Below are 18,720 nucleotides of genomic sequence, written 5' to 3' on the forward strand. Positions count from 1 at the left end.
ATGTAACTTAAAAAATGAAATAATTCTGATAGGTTTATGGGCACGCAGCACATCACCGATGGACATAGGCCACACTCTTTTGTGTCAGTAGACATCTCCTTGAAAGGACGATTATATGTATAAGATAACATTTCTGAGAAAATTATCAGCTAGTTTTAATATGCACATTTTCCTTTGGAGAGCCACCTACCATTGGATTAACTGTGTTATTTATCTAAGGATTGCTCTATGTCAGTGTTTCCCAACCTTGGCAACTTGAAGATATCTGGACTTCAACTCCCAGAATTCCCCAGCCAGCATTCGCTGGCTGGGGAATTCTGGGAGTTGAAGTCCAAATATCTTCAAGTTGCCAAGGTTGGAAAACACTGCTCTATGTAACCAAGATTCTGCCAAATATTCTAGCAAATGCAAAAGTGACTCCTTAGACTGATATTAAAGGAAAAGCTTTTTCAGTGCTAGAAATCATGTGAGCCAGATGTGCTGCTTATATATTATTTATCTGTTTATTAATAACATTTACATTAAATATTTTGTATATCTCTGAAGCCAAACTTTTTCTCTTTTCGCTAGGCATTCATGAGATATTTTTTCACAGCAGGTGGCAGCATTTAGCCAACTTTCTTTTAAAAAAAAATATTTTTAATTGATTTTTTTAAAAGATGAGACAAAACAAGACATACAACATTTAACATGTAAAGGAGCTATCATTGCTCCGCTAGGCATAGAAGTCTTCTAATACAAAAAAGAATGACTAGTTATGATTAGATCAATACAGAAAGGTAAAAGTTGTTAATAACATATCTCTTAATATCTTAGTATGATGTAAAATCTGCATATTTCAGCATTTTCGTTGCGTCACAATCTCGATCAATTAATAAAACTAAAAACTTATCCATTAAATATCAGTATACAATATATTCAACCTAGTAAGTCTAACTTTTCTATAGTTTATTTTTGTGCTATTAATAATCTTTATTAACATTCCACCAATTATATGTACTTTCTCCCAAGTTTTATAATACTCTGTTTCCATTTGATTATTTAACCTCATCATATCTAATTCTGCACATTCCATAATTTTCTTAAAAACTTCTTCATCTTTTGGAGCATTTAGCTAACTTTCATCTTGAAATGCTAAGCAAGATCACATTGGGTTAATTCTTGGATGGGAACCACGGGAAGAACCGTTGTACCTACCTGAACGGTCTTCTCAGTGCACTGGAAGGAGAGTCCAACATGGGTATTACTCCAATCCTATTGGTAGAGACTGAGTTAAATTTACATATTAACTAGCACCGCCCCCTCTGCTCTTCCCATGAGCCAGTTTTAAAAACGAAAGAAACCTTGTAAGAGGATAACCAATTTTTATTATAACAACTCTTAACTGATAACTGACCACTCCGGCGTCCCTGTACCCAAAACTAACTGGGTGGGTTTGGACTCTCCTTCCAGTGCACTGAGAAGACCGTTCAGGTAGGTACAACGGTTCTTCTCCATTGCATCTGGAAGGAGAGTCCAACATGGGATATACCAGAGATTTACGGCCCATGGGAGGGAGAAGGTCTTGTCAGGGACGTTGGAGATAAGCAAACTCTTTGTAAAACACGTCTCCCAAAAGCTGCCTCTGCTGAGGCAAAGGAGTCCAACTTATAGTGTCTTATGAACGTTGATGGTGCCGACCACGTTGCAGCTCTACAGATGTCATCTATGGACGCCTGGGTAGTCCAAGCCGCCGAGGTCGCCGCACTCCTCGTTGAGTGAGCCGTCACTCCCGTTGGTACTGGTTGATTACGGGCCTTGTACGCCTCCGCGATACATTCCCTGATCCAACGACTAATGGACACTGATGACACTCCAAGTCCCTCTTTATCTGAAGCAAAGGAAACAAACAGCTTTTCCGATTTCCTAGAAGCTTCTGTGCGTCTGATGTAAATCTTGACCGCACGGCGTACATCAATCTTATGCCATCTTAATTCCGATGGGTGACTGCCGTGGGTGCAAAAGTCCGGAAGAATTAATTCTTGTTTCCTATGAAACTCTGAATTGACCTTCGGAATGAATGAAGGGTCCAATCTCAGCACTACTCGGTCTGGATAAAAGACACAGAGGTCAGGTCGCACCGACAAGGCTGCTAATTCTGACACTCTCCTTGCTGATGTAACAGCCACTAAGAAGGCTGTTTTAATTGACAATGTCCTCATTGGTATAGATCTCATAGGTTCAAACGGTGGCTTGGTCAAGGCTCTGAGAACCAATGTAAGATCCCACGAAGGGAACCTCCGGATCGGTGGAGAATGTTGGTTTGTTGCTCCCCGTAGAAAATCCTTCACCCAAGGATGGTAAGCTAAGGAGCGAACTCCCTCCACTCGTATCATGGTCGCGAGAGCCGCCACATGTCGTTTCAAAGTATTCGGTGTTAGTCCCCGATCAAGACCAGTCTGCAAAAACTCCAGAACTGTAATGACCGACGCTTGTTCAGTGCTGATGCTTTGTTTTTCACAGAAACTGCAAAAGGCCGCCCATGTGGTCTGATAGATCCGAGAAGTAGATGGACGCCTTGCAGCCTGCATAGTGTCTATGACCTTCTCTGGTAACTTCAATCCTCGTAACCTGACCCGTTCAAGTGCCAAACGGTCAGTTGAAGCCACTGGGGATCGGGATGTTGGAGTTCCCCTTGGCTGAGGGATATCATGTGATCCGGGATCCTCCAAGGGGGTGACATCGATAGTGCCACCAGGTCGGAGAACCACGGTCGTCGAGGCCAGTGTGGGGCTACTAACAACACCTCCGCCCTCTCTCGCAGTAGTTTCTCCACTACTCGTGGTATGAGATTCATCGGCGGAAATGCGTAAAGTAGGCCGGGCGGCCAGGGTGTCCGGAGAGCGTTGATTCCCTCCGCTCCTGGCTGTGGGAATCGAGAGAAGAACCTTGGAAGCTGGGTGTTCTGGTAGCTGGCGAAAAGATCCACCATCGGAAGACCAAACCTCATTACCACCTGTTGGAAAATGACCGGGTCCAGCTTCCACTCTGACTGGTCCAACGTGGACCGGCTCAGCCAATCCGCTTGTGTATTGCTGATTCCCGCGATGTGTTCTGCTGCTAGGGACCGTAGATGTTGTTCGGCCCAGCGGAATAGTGCCTCTGTTTCTTCCATGAGACGCTGCGACCGTGTACCCCCTTGATGATTCAAGTGGGCCCTGGTCGCCACATTGTCCGTAAGAACCAACACGTGCTGTTGGTGTACTAAGGGTGCAAATGTCTGTAGGGCTAGAAACACTGCCCTTAGTTCTAGAAAATTGATATTGACGGAGGACAGTTCTTCTGCCGTCCACAGGCCCTGAGCCATGTGAGCTCCGATGTGGGCACCCCATCCGGTGAGACTGGCATCGGTGGTCAAGATGATCTGGTCCTTCGTTTGGAAGGGGGATCCTCTGCTGATCGCGGCAGACGTCCACCACTTTAATGAGTCTCTGACCTTCCGGGGCAAATGAACCGTCCTGTGGCAATGGCTCACCTTGGACCTTTGAGCAGGCAGCAGGAACCACTGCAGTGTCCTGATATGGAACCTGGTCCAGGGAACTATGCCAATGGCGGAGACCAGAGTTCCTAGTATCTTTGAAAGCAGTGAGAATGGAACCGGTCCCCGCTGAACACTGGATATCAAACGGTTGATGTTGTCTTGCCTCTCCTGTGAGAGCGACACTGTGCCCTCTTGAGTGTCTATAATGGCTCCTAAGTGTAGGAGTCTGGTAGTTGGTACTAACTGGCTTTTCTCTACGTTGACTGTGAAGCCATGGAGTTCCAGTGTACGGATTGTCTCGTTGAGGTCTTTCTCTGCCGCCAGTTTGGACCTGGACAAAACGATAATATCGTCCAGGTAAGCCATGAGTCTGATGGATCTCGCTCTTAGGCTGGCGGTCAATACGTCCAAGAGCTTCGTAAACGTCCGTGGAGCCGATGACAGGCCGAACGGCATTGCTCTGTATTGGTAATGTCGTCCCTCGGTGTAAAATCGGAGAAACCTGCGATGTTCCGGATGGATGGGGACGTGCAGGTATGCCTCCTTGAGGTCGATGGATGTTAAAATGTCCTGTTTCCGGATGGAAGCGAGAATGGTCTGTAGTGAATGCATCCTGAACCTTCGGTATCTTATAAAGAGGTTCAGTTGCTTGAGGTTGAGGATCAACCGGCAGCCTCCGGAGGATTTGGGCACGATGAAAATCATGGAGTAGAACCCCTTGCCTTCCTCCGGCTGCGGGACTCGCTCTATAGCACGTATGTCGAGCAGGTGGGTGATCTCCCTGCGTAGCTGTAGTTTCTTTATAGAGTCCTTTATTAACGGGCAGCGTAAGAAGCGGCTGGGCGGTGTTTGGAGGAACTCCAGCTTGAGCCCGTGTGTGACTGTGGCTAGGGCCCACTGGTCGGAGGAGGTTAATTGCCATACCTCGCTGAAGCCCTGAAGCCTGCCACCCAAGGGCTGGGGGGCCGCTGAGTCACTTCGTGCGTTTGAACCCTCTCTGGGTGTTGCCGCGAAAAGGTCTCCTGGACTGGTGATAGCCTCTCGGCCTGTCCTGAAAGGAGCCGCGGTCGCTCCTATAGGTCTGATTGTATTGACCCTGGGTAAAGGAGCGCTGGCCCTGGTTGGAGGTGGTGGGATCCCAGCGAAAGGACTGACGCCTTGAGTACGGAGTAAACCGTCTATCCGGTCGTCTGTTGGCCCTGGGAAGAACCTTCCTCTTATCCTTGTCCTCCACTAGTACCTTTTCCAACAGATCTCCGAAGAGAGTGGAGCCCTGGAAGGGTCCGGAGGCTAGGCGCCATTTAGACTTAAGATCAGCCTGCCAGTTTCTTAGCCACAAAAGCCGGCGTGATGACAGCGAGGTTGCCATGCTCCTTGTGGAAAACTTGGCCGCGTGAAGAGTAGCGTCCGCCGAAAACTCGGTTGCCGCCAATAATTTACTTAAGTCCTGGCGGAGACGTCCATCCTCGGGTCCTAGTCGGGATTGCATCTCCTTGATCCACATTAGTGATGCTCGATTGATAAATGATGCGGCTGCTGCTGCTCTGAATCCCCAGCCGGACATCAAGTGGGACTTACGCAGCAATGTCTCCGCTTTCCTTTCCTCTGGTCTGAGGCTTTCCCCGGTCTCCGAGGGGACTAAGGCACTGGAGACAAGCGTCACCACTGGTTGGTCGATTGGGGGGAATTCAAGCAGTTTTTCCACCTCCTCGTCAAAGGTGTAAAATTTCCTTTCGAGGTTGGAAGGCCCCTGTGCAGCTGCTGGTTGCTGCCAAGGCCTCTTTATGCCTTTAACAAATATGCCGGAGGCGGGAAAGTGGTCAGACTCGGGTTGAGGTTCCTCGAGCAGCGAGGCCGAGGTCTGGCTTGTCTCAGCGGCCTCTGCCGCTTTGGCAGCGCCCGGAAGGTTCATGACCTGCTTGGCCTTAGATAACAAGGTCCGGAATAAGGCAGGTTTGAATAGTCCAACAGAGGGTGTCTGATCTGGTGTAGTTTCATCCTCTGAAAACCCAAACTCCGGGTCACTGTCCTCAAACTGATCCTGTTCCTCCAACAAGGACCCCAAACCCGAGGGGGGCGGTGCCGACCAAGAACACGTGGGCTGTTGAGGGGGTCTACCGTATTGTTGAGCCCCTGCTATGTTTTGTGAGTACGCAGTTACAATGAGATCTTGCAGATCTGGGGGCAAATTTTGCCACGCCCCCGGTTGTGCTCGTAAGCCTGCTGCTGTGGGGGTGAAGGTGGCTGCTGGCCCCTGGTAGCTCAGTCCCGCAGGGCCCGCCGACCCTGGTCTAACCCAGGATGTGCTGGGTGACGGCATGCTCGGAGGCAGGGGTTGGAATTGCCGGTCTGGGGACCAATCTCCCTCTACTTCAGCCCCTGCAGGCCCGAATGTGGCTGGGGGTGAGATGGGATCTGCAGAATGTCTCTGAGCCAGAGGAATCCCCGCTGGGGATGATTGCAAAGCTGCCTCCAACTTTTTTTCTAGCGCTTTAATGCGCTTCTCAGCCTCTTTGATGGAGGTAGATGAGGCAGAGGAATGGGCCCTGGCCTTTTCTTTAGGTTTCCCTTTGGCCTTTTCTTTGGAAGGGGCCGGAGAGCTTGGGGGATCCTTCCCTTGATTCTCCTCCATGGTACTCACAAGTGCCAGTCGGTAGATTTTAAGGCTTTTCCTGATTTCTGACCTCCGGTGGTTTGTTTCTCCTCACCTCGTCAGAATCGCCAGAGAAAATGGCGCCCTCGGTCTCCCGGGCTCTGCGCCTGCGCACTAGGGCGTTTTAGCCCATTCGCGCCAAATTCCGTCTCACCGCTAGCCAATTTGGCGCCCAATGACGCTCTCGCCGCACCAGCGCTCCCCCAAAATGGCGGCGCCCAGCCTCCGCGGCTCCGTGGGCTGCCGTCCGGGTCCTCCGACCCTGGGGCCTCTTCTGGCCTCCTCGGGGGGCTGGCATGTCCCCTCGCTGTGACTCCGCTCGGTCCTGATGGCCTCGGAGCTCTCGGCGGCGGCGGTGGCGGCGGCGGCGGCTTTTCCAGCGGCGCGCCGTTTCGTTGCCTCATCAGCTGTGAGGCGCTCGGCTTCTGCCTTGCGAGCCGGCATCTAGCCTCCTAGTGGGGAGGGCGGACCTCCCCACCTTCGGCTGACAGCCTCGGTATGGCCTCGGAGGCCAGGGACCCCCAGGCTGGACGCTCCCCTACGGGGTGTTCCCACTGGGGGAATACAAAAACCCCTGGGGAGGAACGTTGGGGGTGTTGCCCGCTGAGGGCTGAGACCCCAGACCGTCTGGATCCTCCTTGTCTTCATTTTCCTGAAAAACAAAGAAAAGAGGATTAAACCGGTAATAACAATTCTAATCACAAATCTGTTTATTTTTCTTAAGCTACAACTCAGTATGTCTCTACTCATTGACTGAGTTTTTAAAACTGGCTCATGGGAAGAGCAGAGGGGGCGGTGCTAGTTAATATGTAAATTTAACTCAGTCTCTACCAATAGGATTGGAGTAATACCCATGTTGGACTCTCCTTCCAGATGCAATGGAGAAACACTCCCCAGTGTGGACTAGGTGTGAAGTAAAGGCCACAAGATTCTATATTTATTGCAAAGAAGACAAGACAGACACATCTACAGTATGTAGTTACCTTGAATCAAGTTTGACCCAAGGGAACATTTACTGCTCATATTTGGCAGTTCAAAATATGGAAGTGAGAAAATAAGTTTCTTATTGTTTCTTATTCCTGGCTGGAAATCCAGTTATATCTGAATCACACCTGATTTAACCAAAATGAATATTCAGTTACAAATGGACTTTTCCCAATGTTTTCCGTTTAAATTGCTATTTTATACATTGGATTATCTAGATTCTTTTCAATCTGGCGATAATTATATTTAGCCTAGCGAGCATATGGAATGGGTGTGGATTTCTATCCAGTTGGTTAGATCGTGTCCCAAATGTTTTTTCTGGCAAAAGTGCTTCCAAACTGGAGTGAGCTTAGTTCAACAATCCATCTCAACAAATATATTCTTTCCCCGTTACGGGCATGTTGAAAATCCATGAGACCAATTTTATATAAAATGGTAAATGTGGAAAAAAAACCATCCTCCTCAAAAATCATTTTTAAATAACAGAGCAACTATACAACATAGTTTTTAACTTAAAGAAATCTTAACTATCCTTTATCTGAAGGTAGAAAATTAATTTGACCATGCTATGTGTTAAAATAAGATGGTACAGTAGCTCAGCGGTTAAGATGCTGGGTTTGTTGGTGGAAAAGCTGGCAGCCCAGGTTTGAGGCTCCAACCTATCTATCTATCTATCTATCTATCTATCTATCTATCTATCTATCTATCTATCTATCTATCTATCTATCTATTAATCAAACAATTATAGGGTGATAATTTGTACATATAAAACATTAGATAAGTAATGATAAAAAGTAGACAATAGGACAGGGACGGTAGGCACAATGGTGCACTTATGCACGCCCCTTCCAGACCTCTTAGAAAGGGGGAGAGGTCAATTGTAGATAGTCTAAGGTTAAAGGTTTTGGGGTTAGCAGTAGAAACCACAGAATCAGGTAGTGCATTCCAGGCACTGATTACTCTGTTGCTGAAGTTGTATTTTTTGCAGTCAAGTTTGGAGTTTAAATCGATTTCGTGCTCGTGTGTTGTTGCGGTTGAAGGTGAAGTAGTCGTCAACAGGTAGGACATTTTGGTATATGATTTTATGAACTATAATTAAGTCGGAATGGAGACAACAGAGTTGTAAGTTGTCTAAACCAAGAATTTCAAGTCTGGTGGAGTAAGGTATTTTGTTGTGAGAAGAGGAAACCTGACAGTGAGTTCACCCCAGCTCCTTCGAAACTAGCAGTTCAAAAGCATGCAAGTATGCGTAGATCAATAGGTGCCTTGGTGGTGCAGTAGTTCGAGTGCAGTACTTCAGGCTACTACTTCTGCTGCCTGCATGCAATTTGCCAGTTCAAATCTCACCAGGCTCAAGGTTGACTCAGTCTTCCATCCTTCCGAGATGGGCAAAATGAGGACTCAAATTGTTGGGGGCAATATGCTGACTCTGTAAACAGCTTAGAGAGCACTGTAGAGCACTGTAAAGCGGTTTATAAGTCTAAGTACTATTGCTACCAGTGCTCTGTGATGTCATGCTGGTCACATGAGCAGAGAAATATTTTTGGACAGCCCTGACTCAACGGCCTTAAAATGGAGATGAGCACCGCCTTCTAGAGTTGGCAATGACTAGTGGAATAAAATTTGGTGGGATTCCTTTATACTTTACCTGTTACCCTTTACAACGGTAAAAAGCTAAACTAATACAGATTTTAATGTCCCATTCTATAAAATGGGAAAAGATACTCATGGGAGGGAAGTCCTTAAAAGGAAAAAAAAATAATTCCAATAAAGGAAGAAGAGGACAACAAAAGAATATATGGAACTCTGACTGGGAAAAGACTGATATTTTATCAGTAGTTTGGATAAACTTGATGTTCTGCCTAGAATTAATGGCTGGAACTCAAACAAAGACACAATGTACTAAGATACTCTTATTCAATACAATAAAGTAAAATGTAGATATAATTTGTAGTGTCATGTTAGTAATTTGTTTTAGGTAGGTAAAAACAGATAATGGTTGATTCTGTTCTGTGCCATCGTACTATTGACTGAGATTACTTAGAAACTACTTTTCTTTATGATTTATTTACATATAAAAAGCCTTTTTTGTAGCTGTCAATACTAAATGAGTTTGCTAATAAATATGTATGCAAAAGGCTCGAACTAATTGTGTGCAGCAATTAGACAATAAAGTTTGAGCCAGAATGTTTTCCCTAGAAGCACTTGACTAATTAAATTAGCAGATTTCCACTGCTTATTTGTTTGTTGGTTTATTTGTTTGTTGGTTTAATTTTATCAGGCTTATAAGCTGCACCAAATCCAGATGGACTCTGGGCAGTGTACATAATAAAACTGTATTAACACTAAAGACCCTCTCACTAAAAACATTCACCATTTCTAGTCCGGAGCACAGTATTCTAGCTCAGAGACCCCAGGCCTGCTGACAAGCCATGTTTTAAAGGCGTTTTGGAGGGCCAGGAGGGTGGGGGGCGGTGCGGATCTCTGAGGGCAGTTGGTTCCAGAAAAGCCCTTCCCTGTGGCCCTGCCAATCGACATTGTCTGGTCAACGGGACCTTTAGAAGGTCAACCCTGTGGGTTTTGATCGGTCAAATAATTTATATTTTAATTTTAGGTCTAAATCAGTTTATTACTTCTGGATTGAAATCTTCCTGAAAGTAACACAAGCATGCTAAGAAGTATGATATGCCTTTGAAATTATCTTCCCGTTCTAGGCTCACATACAAAAAAGATGGTGATGGACGCCAGCTTTTCAAATGCTGGAATTAATATCCCACTTTCTCAATAAACTTTCTGAATTTTTATCTTATGGATCTGTGGTTCTGCGTTTTTTCAAATGCCCCTTGTGCTACCAATATCCGTACTTCTCTTCAATATTTATATCACCCACTCTCTCTAAAAAATGGAGTAGAATTGATCCATATATATTTAGAAATATAGAAACATAGAAGATTGATGGCAGAAAAAGACCTCATGGTCCATCTAGTCTGCCCTTATACTGTTTCCTGTATTTTATCTTAGGATGGATATATGTTTATCCCAGGCATGTTTAAATTCAGTGACTGTGGATTGACCAACCACATCTGCTGCAAGTTTGTTCCAAGGATCTACTACTCTTTTAGTGAAATAATATTTTCTCATGTTGCTTTTGATCGTTCCCCCAACTCACCTCAGATTGTGTCTCCTTGTTCTTGTGTTCATATTTTTCTACTAATAAAACTGTGGCCAGATCTAAGTTTTGCACCATTCAAACATAATTTTGTTTATTTTTAAATTCTCATAGCCTTGATGGTCTGAAGTTTAGATCCATAAGAAAAAGCAATCAGATAAATAAATACCTGGTTCCTTGAGAACACTGATGTTAGTCTTTCCATTGGTGAGTTCGGAGTACGTGAATTTCATCACACAATCTTTCACGGGATAAGCGCATAAGATTGAATTAGGGTCATCGGTTTCTGAAATGAGATTTTAAAAAAACTCAAGTGGAATAAAAGGCATTAATTCAATACATTGCAATATGTTCAAATGCAAAACTCATGTTCCATGTTTGCATTGTTGGCATGCATTCAGCACATCGCAATGTGTTTTAAATACCTGTTATTTTGGCCTCTGAAATTGAAGGATATGCTGGGATTCTCATGAGGCTGGATTCCTTCAATATGAGAGGCTTCTTATTAGTACATGTGGAGCACATTATGGATGTGTTCGTGTATCCAAAATTATACAAACTATTAACATAGAGTGTGCTGGATGAGATGTCCAACCCTATTGCTTTACTTCATGACTAATTGTTTATAAATCTATGGATAGACATCACTCAGGGAACGCAGAGGAAATGTTGACGTGGTTGTACTCTACTAAAACAGTAATTATTATGAGGTCCTGAAAGAAGGCCAAGGAAACCTGGTCTTTTGGAGTAATTTCTTTGGAGGAGGAAATTTCATTTCCTTCTACAAATCTGCATAAAGGAAGTAATTGTCTAGAAATAGGTTTAATTTTACAGCCTATTTCTGGGCCTAGGGAGTGGGAAGTGAGGAGAATTACAATATTGGGTGATATATATTGCAGAAATATATGCTGTGAAAATACTATGGAGGGATCAACAGAGAGCATTAAACGGATCGGTTAATTAAAGCTTTTCAGAGATATGAGGTAGGTTGAGACAGGCAAGTGACAGGTTTTCAGGTAGGTGGTTTTTTTCCTTTTTTGTGGTTTTTTTACAGACTTCAATCCTTTTAAAAACTATTCAGCCCTTTGGGAAATAAAGACACCTGGCAGCCTTTCTAGTTCTGACAAGAAAACATTAAGCACTGCTATTACTAAGTACATATTATTATCTTAAAAATAAGATACACACAAGACAGGTTCTGGGAAAGAAAACTAAAGTTAATTTTTTTAAAAATTCTAAAAAGCCAACATGAAATGTTGCTCTGATCCCCACCAAACTATATAAAGGCAAGGCCTTGCTTCAATTACAGTTGCAGTTTATTTACTAAAACTGACCCTCTAAATCAGGGTGTCAAACATGCACCGTTATGTTGTCGTCATGTAATGTATCGGGACCTTCCTCCCCCTTTGTTAAAATGAGCGTGGGCATGGCCAGTGCATGATGCATATGGGCTGAAAGTTTGATACCCCTGATCTAAACAAAGAAGCAGAACTGAGGCTATTAAAAATACCTATAATGAAATCGTGAACAAATCCAGTAACTGTGTTCAAAGCATGGAGCCGACTCAAGGAGGCATCAGTTCTACAGGTAAAGCATGGCTTTGCCTATATATGGCTTGAATTGGATGGCAAATAATTGACAAGGGCATTTTTTTACCACACATCCACAGAGTACCAGTTGTCACCCAAGTTGCTGCATATCTGGGCAATCTTTATAAAAGAAAGAGGTCATTTAAGTATTCTTCAGTATGTTGTGTCTGTTCCTATAGTGACCCCATGTTGAGGACTCAAATTTTTCCCTGCTCAGCCTTTGCTTCTTGACAAATAGGAGATGGCAAGCAGACTGAACACCTAGAGATTCAAACATCACAATGAAATTATAAATGATTGCTCCCATGTCACCGATCTCACTCAGTGGATCTTTGGCTAATTTCTCACAGATTTCCAAAAGGAATCCTGTAGGATCCTAAGAGTTCTTTCAAAAAACATAGAAATTGAGGAACAATAGTGGATTCCAATTCAGTCTTAAACTCAAACTGCAATGGAAATGCCATTGGGAATATGTAGAGGGAATAGTTGTGTTTTATAAAGGCAGAGCACAAAACAATGGTATTTATGGAAGAGAATATTTGTAGCTCAAGATTTGACTGTGAAGCGCTTGGTGTTGTCTGTGCTTGGTTGTCTACCTGCAGATGTTTCGTTACTGAACTAGGTAACATCAATTGGGTAATGAAACATCTGCAAGGAAACAACCAACAGCATCAAAGACACCTCACTGTCAGGAGTGGAAGTATGCACCAGGTGGTTTCCAAAATACTATCATAAATTAAGGCCTTTGAAGCCACTGCAAATCTCACCCACAAAAGCAGATTCATTATTATGTGAACATTTTGCCAACAGACATAAGAAGCTACTCTACTCTTTATTAAATAATTACTATTTGTTATATAAAAGAAGACATTTTTCTACACAGCCAGATATAAATTTCAGCAGCTGTGGCTCTTGAGTCTTACTACCAACGATCTTTTAAGATCAGTATGTGGACAATGTACACATAGCATTCAACTATTTACTTATAACCACTGATTATCTGCAGAAGGAGATAGGTAAACAAGTCCCACTTCATTCTCTCTCTGTGTGTGTTTTTTAAAATGCCTACTTTTTATAGAGTGGGTTATGAAATAAAAGAATGTGGCATGGGTGATTCAAATTCTATAAATTCTTGCAGGTAATTTAAGATCATTTTCCTCCTTTACAATACCCAGAAACAGGATTAGCTGTATAAAATTAGATGGTGAATATCTGATAAATTCAGCAAACGACAAAGGCACTTTCCTAGCCTCAGTTCTGTTTATCCATATACTCTCTGGGCACTGTTGCATTTGCTTTGGTTTATTCAGAACTTTTGTTGACTATAAAATCAAACAGTTTGCAAAGGTTTTGGGTGCATTATTCTAGAAATGTGCACTTAAAATACAATTGCCACAGCACATAGATTTGTACACCACTCCCTAGTGCTTTACACCCTTCTCAAAGTGGTTTACAATCTGGATCCTCATTTTACTGATATTGGAGGGATGGAAGGCCTAGTCAAACTTTGAACCAGTAAGTATCGAACTGCTGGCAGTGAGCAGAGTCAGCCTACAATACTGAATTCTAACTACTGTACCACAATAGTTCAAATGAAACAATAATGAACTGGGCAGAATTTTGGCCAAACATCCCAAGCACTGTATATCTTTCTGTATAATGTTAATTGTGCCTCTCTTGTGGAATGCTATCACAAATAGCATTCCAAATTAAACTTCAATTAATTAGCTTTAATTATTCTATTTTCTTCTCTTATTTTCTCATATAGCTCATCCAACAATAACTGTCCCCCAAAAGCTGGTGCTTCCACCTCTAAGGACCAAACCAGAGGTGAAAAAATGTTATATTTATTATTCTGCCTGCAGGGCAGATAAGGAAATAATTTTGTAGATTTGGCCTTTGAACGATTTGCAATTTTCTCCTTGTACTGGAAGGTCTTTCTGTGCAAGCCAGCACAATATTTAGCTAGGTTATCTTTGTAGAACTTAAACATGTCAATTTAAGAAAACAGCCTTAATCTAAAGACTATCACTTAGGGTTATCTACATTCAGCTATTTGTTTAAAAAGTGTTCACTTTTATATTTATAAAAAAAGGAAGATTTCAGCTAGAGGTTCCAGGTAAAATCATTATTAAAATATGCTGCCACAAAATCTCTATTGCATTTCTAGATGAAGAACAATATTTTCTTCAAAAGACTGAAAGCAGAATTGATATTAAAACCCTGTGCAAATAGCCAAAGGAATGTCAGACTCACCCTTGCCCTCAAAAGCGATAGAAACATATCTATCATAGATTAAAGAAAGAAAAGAGCATTGCAAAACATTTACATTAGCAAATAATGTTGCTTGCATTATTGCAAGAGTGAAGAGTGACAGAAATCATACATGAATGAAGAGCAATGCCAAAATGCTCTCCACACCTGCATTAACAATAGGTAAGAAAACAGATGCTGCCATTCTTTTTAAAGACACTCTCAAACATTTGAATCTTTAAACTCAATATTTGAATGGACAAAAAGGTTATCAAGCCTCACCTCTGTTTGGTTATCATCTGTGCACATCCACAAGTATCACGTAAACAATCCAGAAAGGTGCTGGATTGAGACAGTGGCACATAAATGAACACTAAGGGATATTCAATGCAGAACTCTCTGCTTAGACAGTCTATAGCTGTGATGGTGAACCTATGGTATGTGTGCCAGAGGTGGCATGCAGAGCCCTAACTGTGGAATTGCACATCATCTTCCAGCTGCTCTTATGGTTTTTGGCGCATGCATGTGCACTGGCCAGCTGGTCTTTGAGCTTTTGGGCTCCGATTAAAACACAACTGCACACCAGGTGGGGGTTGCAACTTACCTCCGCTACTGTTGCAGATGCGCGCACAGTTCTGGGTTACTGGCGGATGCGGGCATGCATCAGAGGAAGATTTGGCTTTGCGCATGTGCAGGAAGTAAATCTTGTGAGAAGATGCATGGGTGCGCGAGATTTCAGTGATATTTTTTTTTTTGCTTCTGCACATGCAGGGAAACAAAAAACCACCAAAAATTGCTGAAATCTCATGCCCATGCATCCTCTCGTGAGGTTTTGCTTCCTGTGTATGCGCAGAAGCCAAATCTCATTCTGATGGGTGCGTTCGCCCGCCGGTCACCCGGAGCTGTATGTGCAGCTCCATGTTTGCTACTGGAATGCTTTCCCCCCCCTCCAGGTATGGACCTAATACTACTGCACATGCACATTCCAATTTGGACACTCAGTGCCGAAAAGATTCACCATCACTGGTCTATAGCAAACATAAATCTCTCAACATTCTGCAGTTAAATATTTATTCAGTTAGGTGGAAACCTAAGAGACAACAGCCTCCTTTCAGTTCTCTGATATGTCCTATGTGTTCTGGCAAGAGGGTATCATCAGCCAAGGAGTGTTAGTTAGTTAGTTAGTTAGTTAGTTAGTTAGTTAGTTAGTTAGTTAGTTAGTTAGTCAGTTAGTTGTTTGTTTGTTTTTTGTTTGATTTTTATGCCACCCTTCTCCTTAGACTCAGGGCGGCTTACAACAAGTTAGCAATAGCAGTTTTTAACAGAGCCAGCCTATTGCCCCCTCATTTTACCCACCTCGGAAGGATGGAAGGCTGAGTCAACCTTGATCCGTTGATGAGATTTGAGCCGCTGACCTATGGATCTACAGTCACCTACATTTGCCTGCAGTACAGTACTCTACCTGCTGCGCCATCCCGCCTCTAGTGGGCCAAGTGCCATAAGAGTCCCTTCTGCCATGGTATCCACCTTCTGGAACATAATCCCTCCAGAGATTAGGCTGGCCCCAGCCTTGCCGGTCTTCTGCAGGGTCCTGAAGATCTGGTTCTGGGCTAGATCTTATGCCCCAAGTGTGCAATGGGGCACGTTTTCTGGCTTAAGGGCTTTTTAATGATTTGTGTGCCTTATTCCTTGTTTGTTTTGTATCAAAGAGGTGGCTATATAAATAGATAATAAGTACAGTGTTTACTTCTGTTATTGTCAGGCAAAGCACTCTAAATACTTCAGAAAGTTTCCTCCAGTTACTGAACAGCACAAAAGACTCAAAAAAATCCCACTCAAATGAGCCAAGAACTTAGGGCAACAAAAACAAATTATGGCAACTTTGCTCAAGTGTTCTCCCTGTCAGAAATGCACCTATGATTCACACATTTTATATGTGCAACATTTCCATTGTTTTACTTACTGAGAAAATCTACTCGTGTTACGATTTCATCCCGGCAGTGTTTTTGGCAGGTTTGGTTATCAGCCAATCTTCCTGAGTTGAACAGGATACACTCAATGCAGTCTCTGGGAAGGAAGAATTGTTGATAAATATATCTTCAAATCACATTTAAAACACAATAATAAACATTCTCTGAAAATCTCTTTTGGTATAGGCTACATATTAGTGCATTTGCAGATTAATTTACCCTTGTGGCTGTTACAACATACAAAGGGAAGAATGAGTTTCAAATATTCCAACCCAAATTAAGTTTTTATTATAATTGTATCAATATTACAGATTCAGGTGAATATACCCTTGCGTTCAACATCTAACACAGGGGTCTCCAACTTGGCAATTGTAAGACTTGTGGACTTCAACTCCCAGAATTCCTCAGCCATCCATGCTGGTTGGGGAATTGAGGGTTGAAATCTACATTGAAGTTGCCAAGTTTAGGGAACCCTAATCTAACACATGATGGAGAATAAAGGAGAAATTAATCTTGGTATTCTTACTGTAGCACCAGGACTCTGAATAAGGTGACAACGACCCTGGTATAATATAAACTATTGCTCAAGAACAGGGATGGAGAACTATGGTCCTTTTATGACTTGTGGACTTCCACTCCCAGAATTCCTGAACCAGCAAATCGGGAATTTGGGGATTTGAAACCCACAAGTCCTAAAGGGTCCATACTAGTTCCATACTGCTGCTCTAGAATGGATTCAGCTTTGTGACAGGACTATGTTTCTGCAGAAGACCCATCCGATTGTAACATTTGTGTTCCTTTGAACATCTTCCGGCGGATAAAACAGGCCAGCTGCTGATGTGTGGGTCAAGGACATTCTTAACATATAATATAATGTGTACCACAATATTATCTGTTTTGATGTTTTTATTTCTATTTAATTTGCATAAATTATGTACCGTTTGTTTGACTGTTAAATCTTTCCAGGAAGTGATTTCACTTTGGCCTCCCTATAAGAATATTCATAAAAAGGATAAAGGCACTTCAAAGAGAAATAATTCAAGAGAGGACTCGCTTTAGGGAACAATTCCTTGGAATAGTCTCAAACGGGTTGTTGTTTTTCAAAAAAAATAATTTGCAGCTGAATAAAATTGGAACTAGGGATAGAAATGCAGGGTGGGGATTGCATTAAGCAAAACAGAACTAGTGACTTATCATATCTTCATCTATCACTTGGTTTCCTAAGTTGTCCAGAGCTAAACAACCTGGTATTTATGACAACCTTCAATGTATATATATTATGCTGTTTCCAACTTGGATAAAGGGTCATGGATCTGAAGCAGGTTAGTCAACCAGATTCCATTACGTGGATCTTGAACTATTGGAGCAGAACAAGAGAAGGAAAGCAAATCACTAACATATGAGCCCTGGGGAAAGTTCTATGGCATGTTATATTGTTAAAGAGATTTTTTTAATTGAAAAGCCAAGTCCCAACTTTTATGCTACAAAGCACTGTAGAAATGATCTCCTTTACAGTAACCTCTGTCAAGCTTTGATAATTTGGGGGATAATTTTTTCCTCGACTTATGACCACAACTAAGCCCAACATCTCCGTTGCTAATTAAAATATTTGTTAAGTGAGTTTGGGGCCATTTTACAACCTATCCTGCCACAGTTGTTAAGTGTTTCACTGTAGTTGTTAAGCTAGTAAGGGATTAATTGAATCTGTCTTCCCCATTGACTTTGCTTGCAGAAGGTCGCAAAAGGGGATCACATGACCTCAGAACCCTGTAATTCATGTTACATGTTACACCAACTCTCCGCAGTCTGCATTGGTTGCCGATCAATTTCCGGTCACAATTCAAAGTGTTGGTTATGACCTATAAAGCCCTTCATCGCATCGGACCAGAATATCTCCGGGACCGCCTTCTGCCGCACGAATCCCAGCAACCGGTTAGGTCCCACAGAGTTGGCCTTCTAAAGGTCCCGTCGACTAAGCAATGTCGTTTGGCGGGACCCAGGAGAAGAGCCTTCTCTGTGGCGGCCCCGACCCTCTGGAACCAGCTCCCCCCAGATATCAGAGTTGCCCCCACCCTCCTTGCCTTTCGCAAGCTCCTTAAAATCCACCTCTGTCGTCAGGCATGGGGGAATTGAAATTTCTCTTCCCCCTAGGCTAATAGAATTTATACATGGCATGCTTGTATGTATGAGTGTTTTTTTTAAATTGGGGTTTTTTAGATTGTTTTTAATATTAGATTTGTTTACATTGTCTTTTTATATTGTTGTTAGCCGCCCCGAGTCTCCGGAGAGGGGCGGCATACAAATCTAATAAATAAAGAAATAAATAAAATAAATAAATTCTCATAAATATGAGTGGCTGAATTTTAATTATATGACTCCGGAGGATGCTGCAATGATCGCAAGTGTGAAAATGATCATAAGTCACTTTTTTAGCATCTTTGTGACTTTGAACGGTCACTAAATGAATAGTTGTAAATTGAGGATTACCGGTGTTCAGGATTGGAAGGGCAGTAATTCAGCCAAAGACAACCAAACCGAAAACCTTGTCATGAGGTTTCTCTTTGAGTGATTTTGAATCTAGA

General features: G+C 42.9%; 1 protein-coding gene across 3 annotated transcripts in view; it reads right to left on the reverse strand.

The window, feature by feature from the left end:
- The window catches only part of ITGB5 (integrin subunit beta 5), a 104,852-nt gene that overhangs the window by 3,777 nt on the left and 82,355 nt on the right, over positions 1–18,720 (reverse strand). For 2 of the 3 annotated variants that reach the window (XM_070730403.1, XM_070730409.1), the window contains 2 exons: positions 16,132–16,235; positions 10,496–10,612 (listed from right to left, as the gene is read on the reverse strand). In XM_070730403.1, coding sequence (XP_070586504.1) covers positions 10,496–10,612; positions 16,132–16,235 — 221 coding nt within the window. Of the gene's footprint in view, positions 1–10,495; positions 10,613–16,131; positions 16,236–17,441; positions 17,496–18,720 lie in introns of those variants that run through there. The other variant, XM_070730416.1, reaches the window with a different exon arrangement.

The sequence above is a fragment of the Erythrolamprus reginae genome, chromosome 1 (assembly GCF_031021105.1).
Source record: "Erythrolamprus reginae isolate rEryReg1 chromosome 1, rEryReg1.hap1, whole genome shotgun sequence".
In the NCBI taxonomy this organism is placed as follows: domain Eukaryota; kingdom Metazoa; phylum Chordata; class Lepidosauria; order Squamata; family Dipsadidae; genus Erythrolamprus; species Erythrolamprus reginae.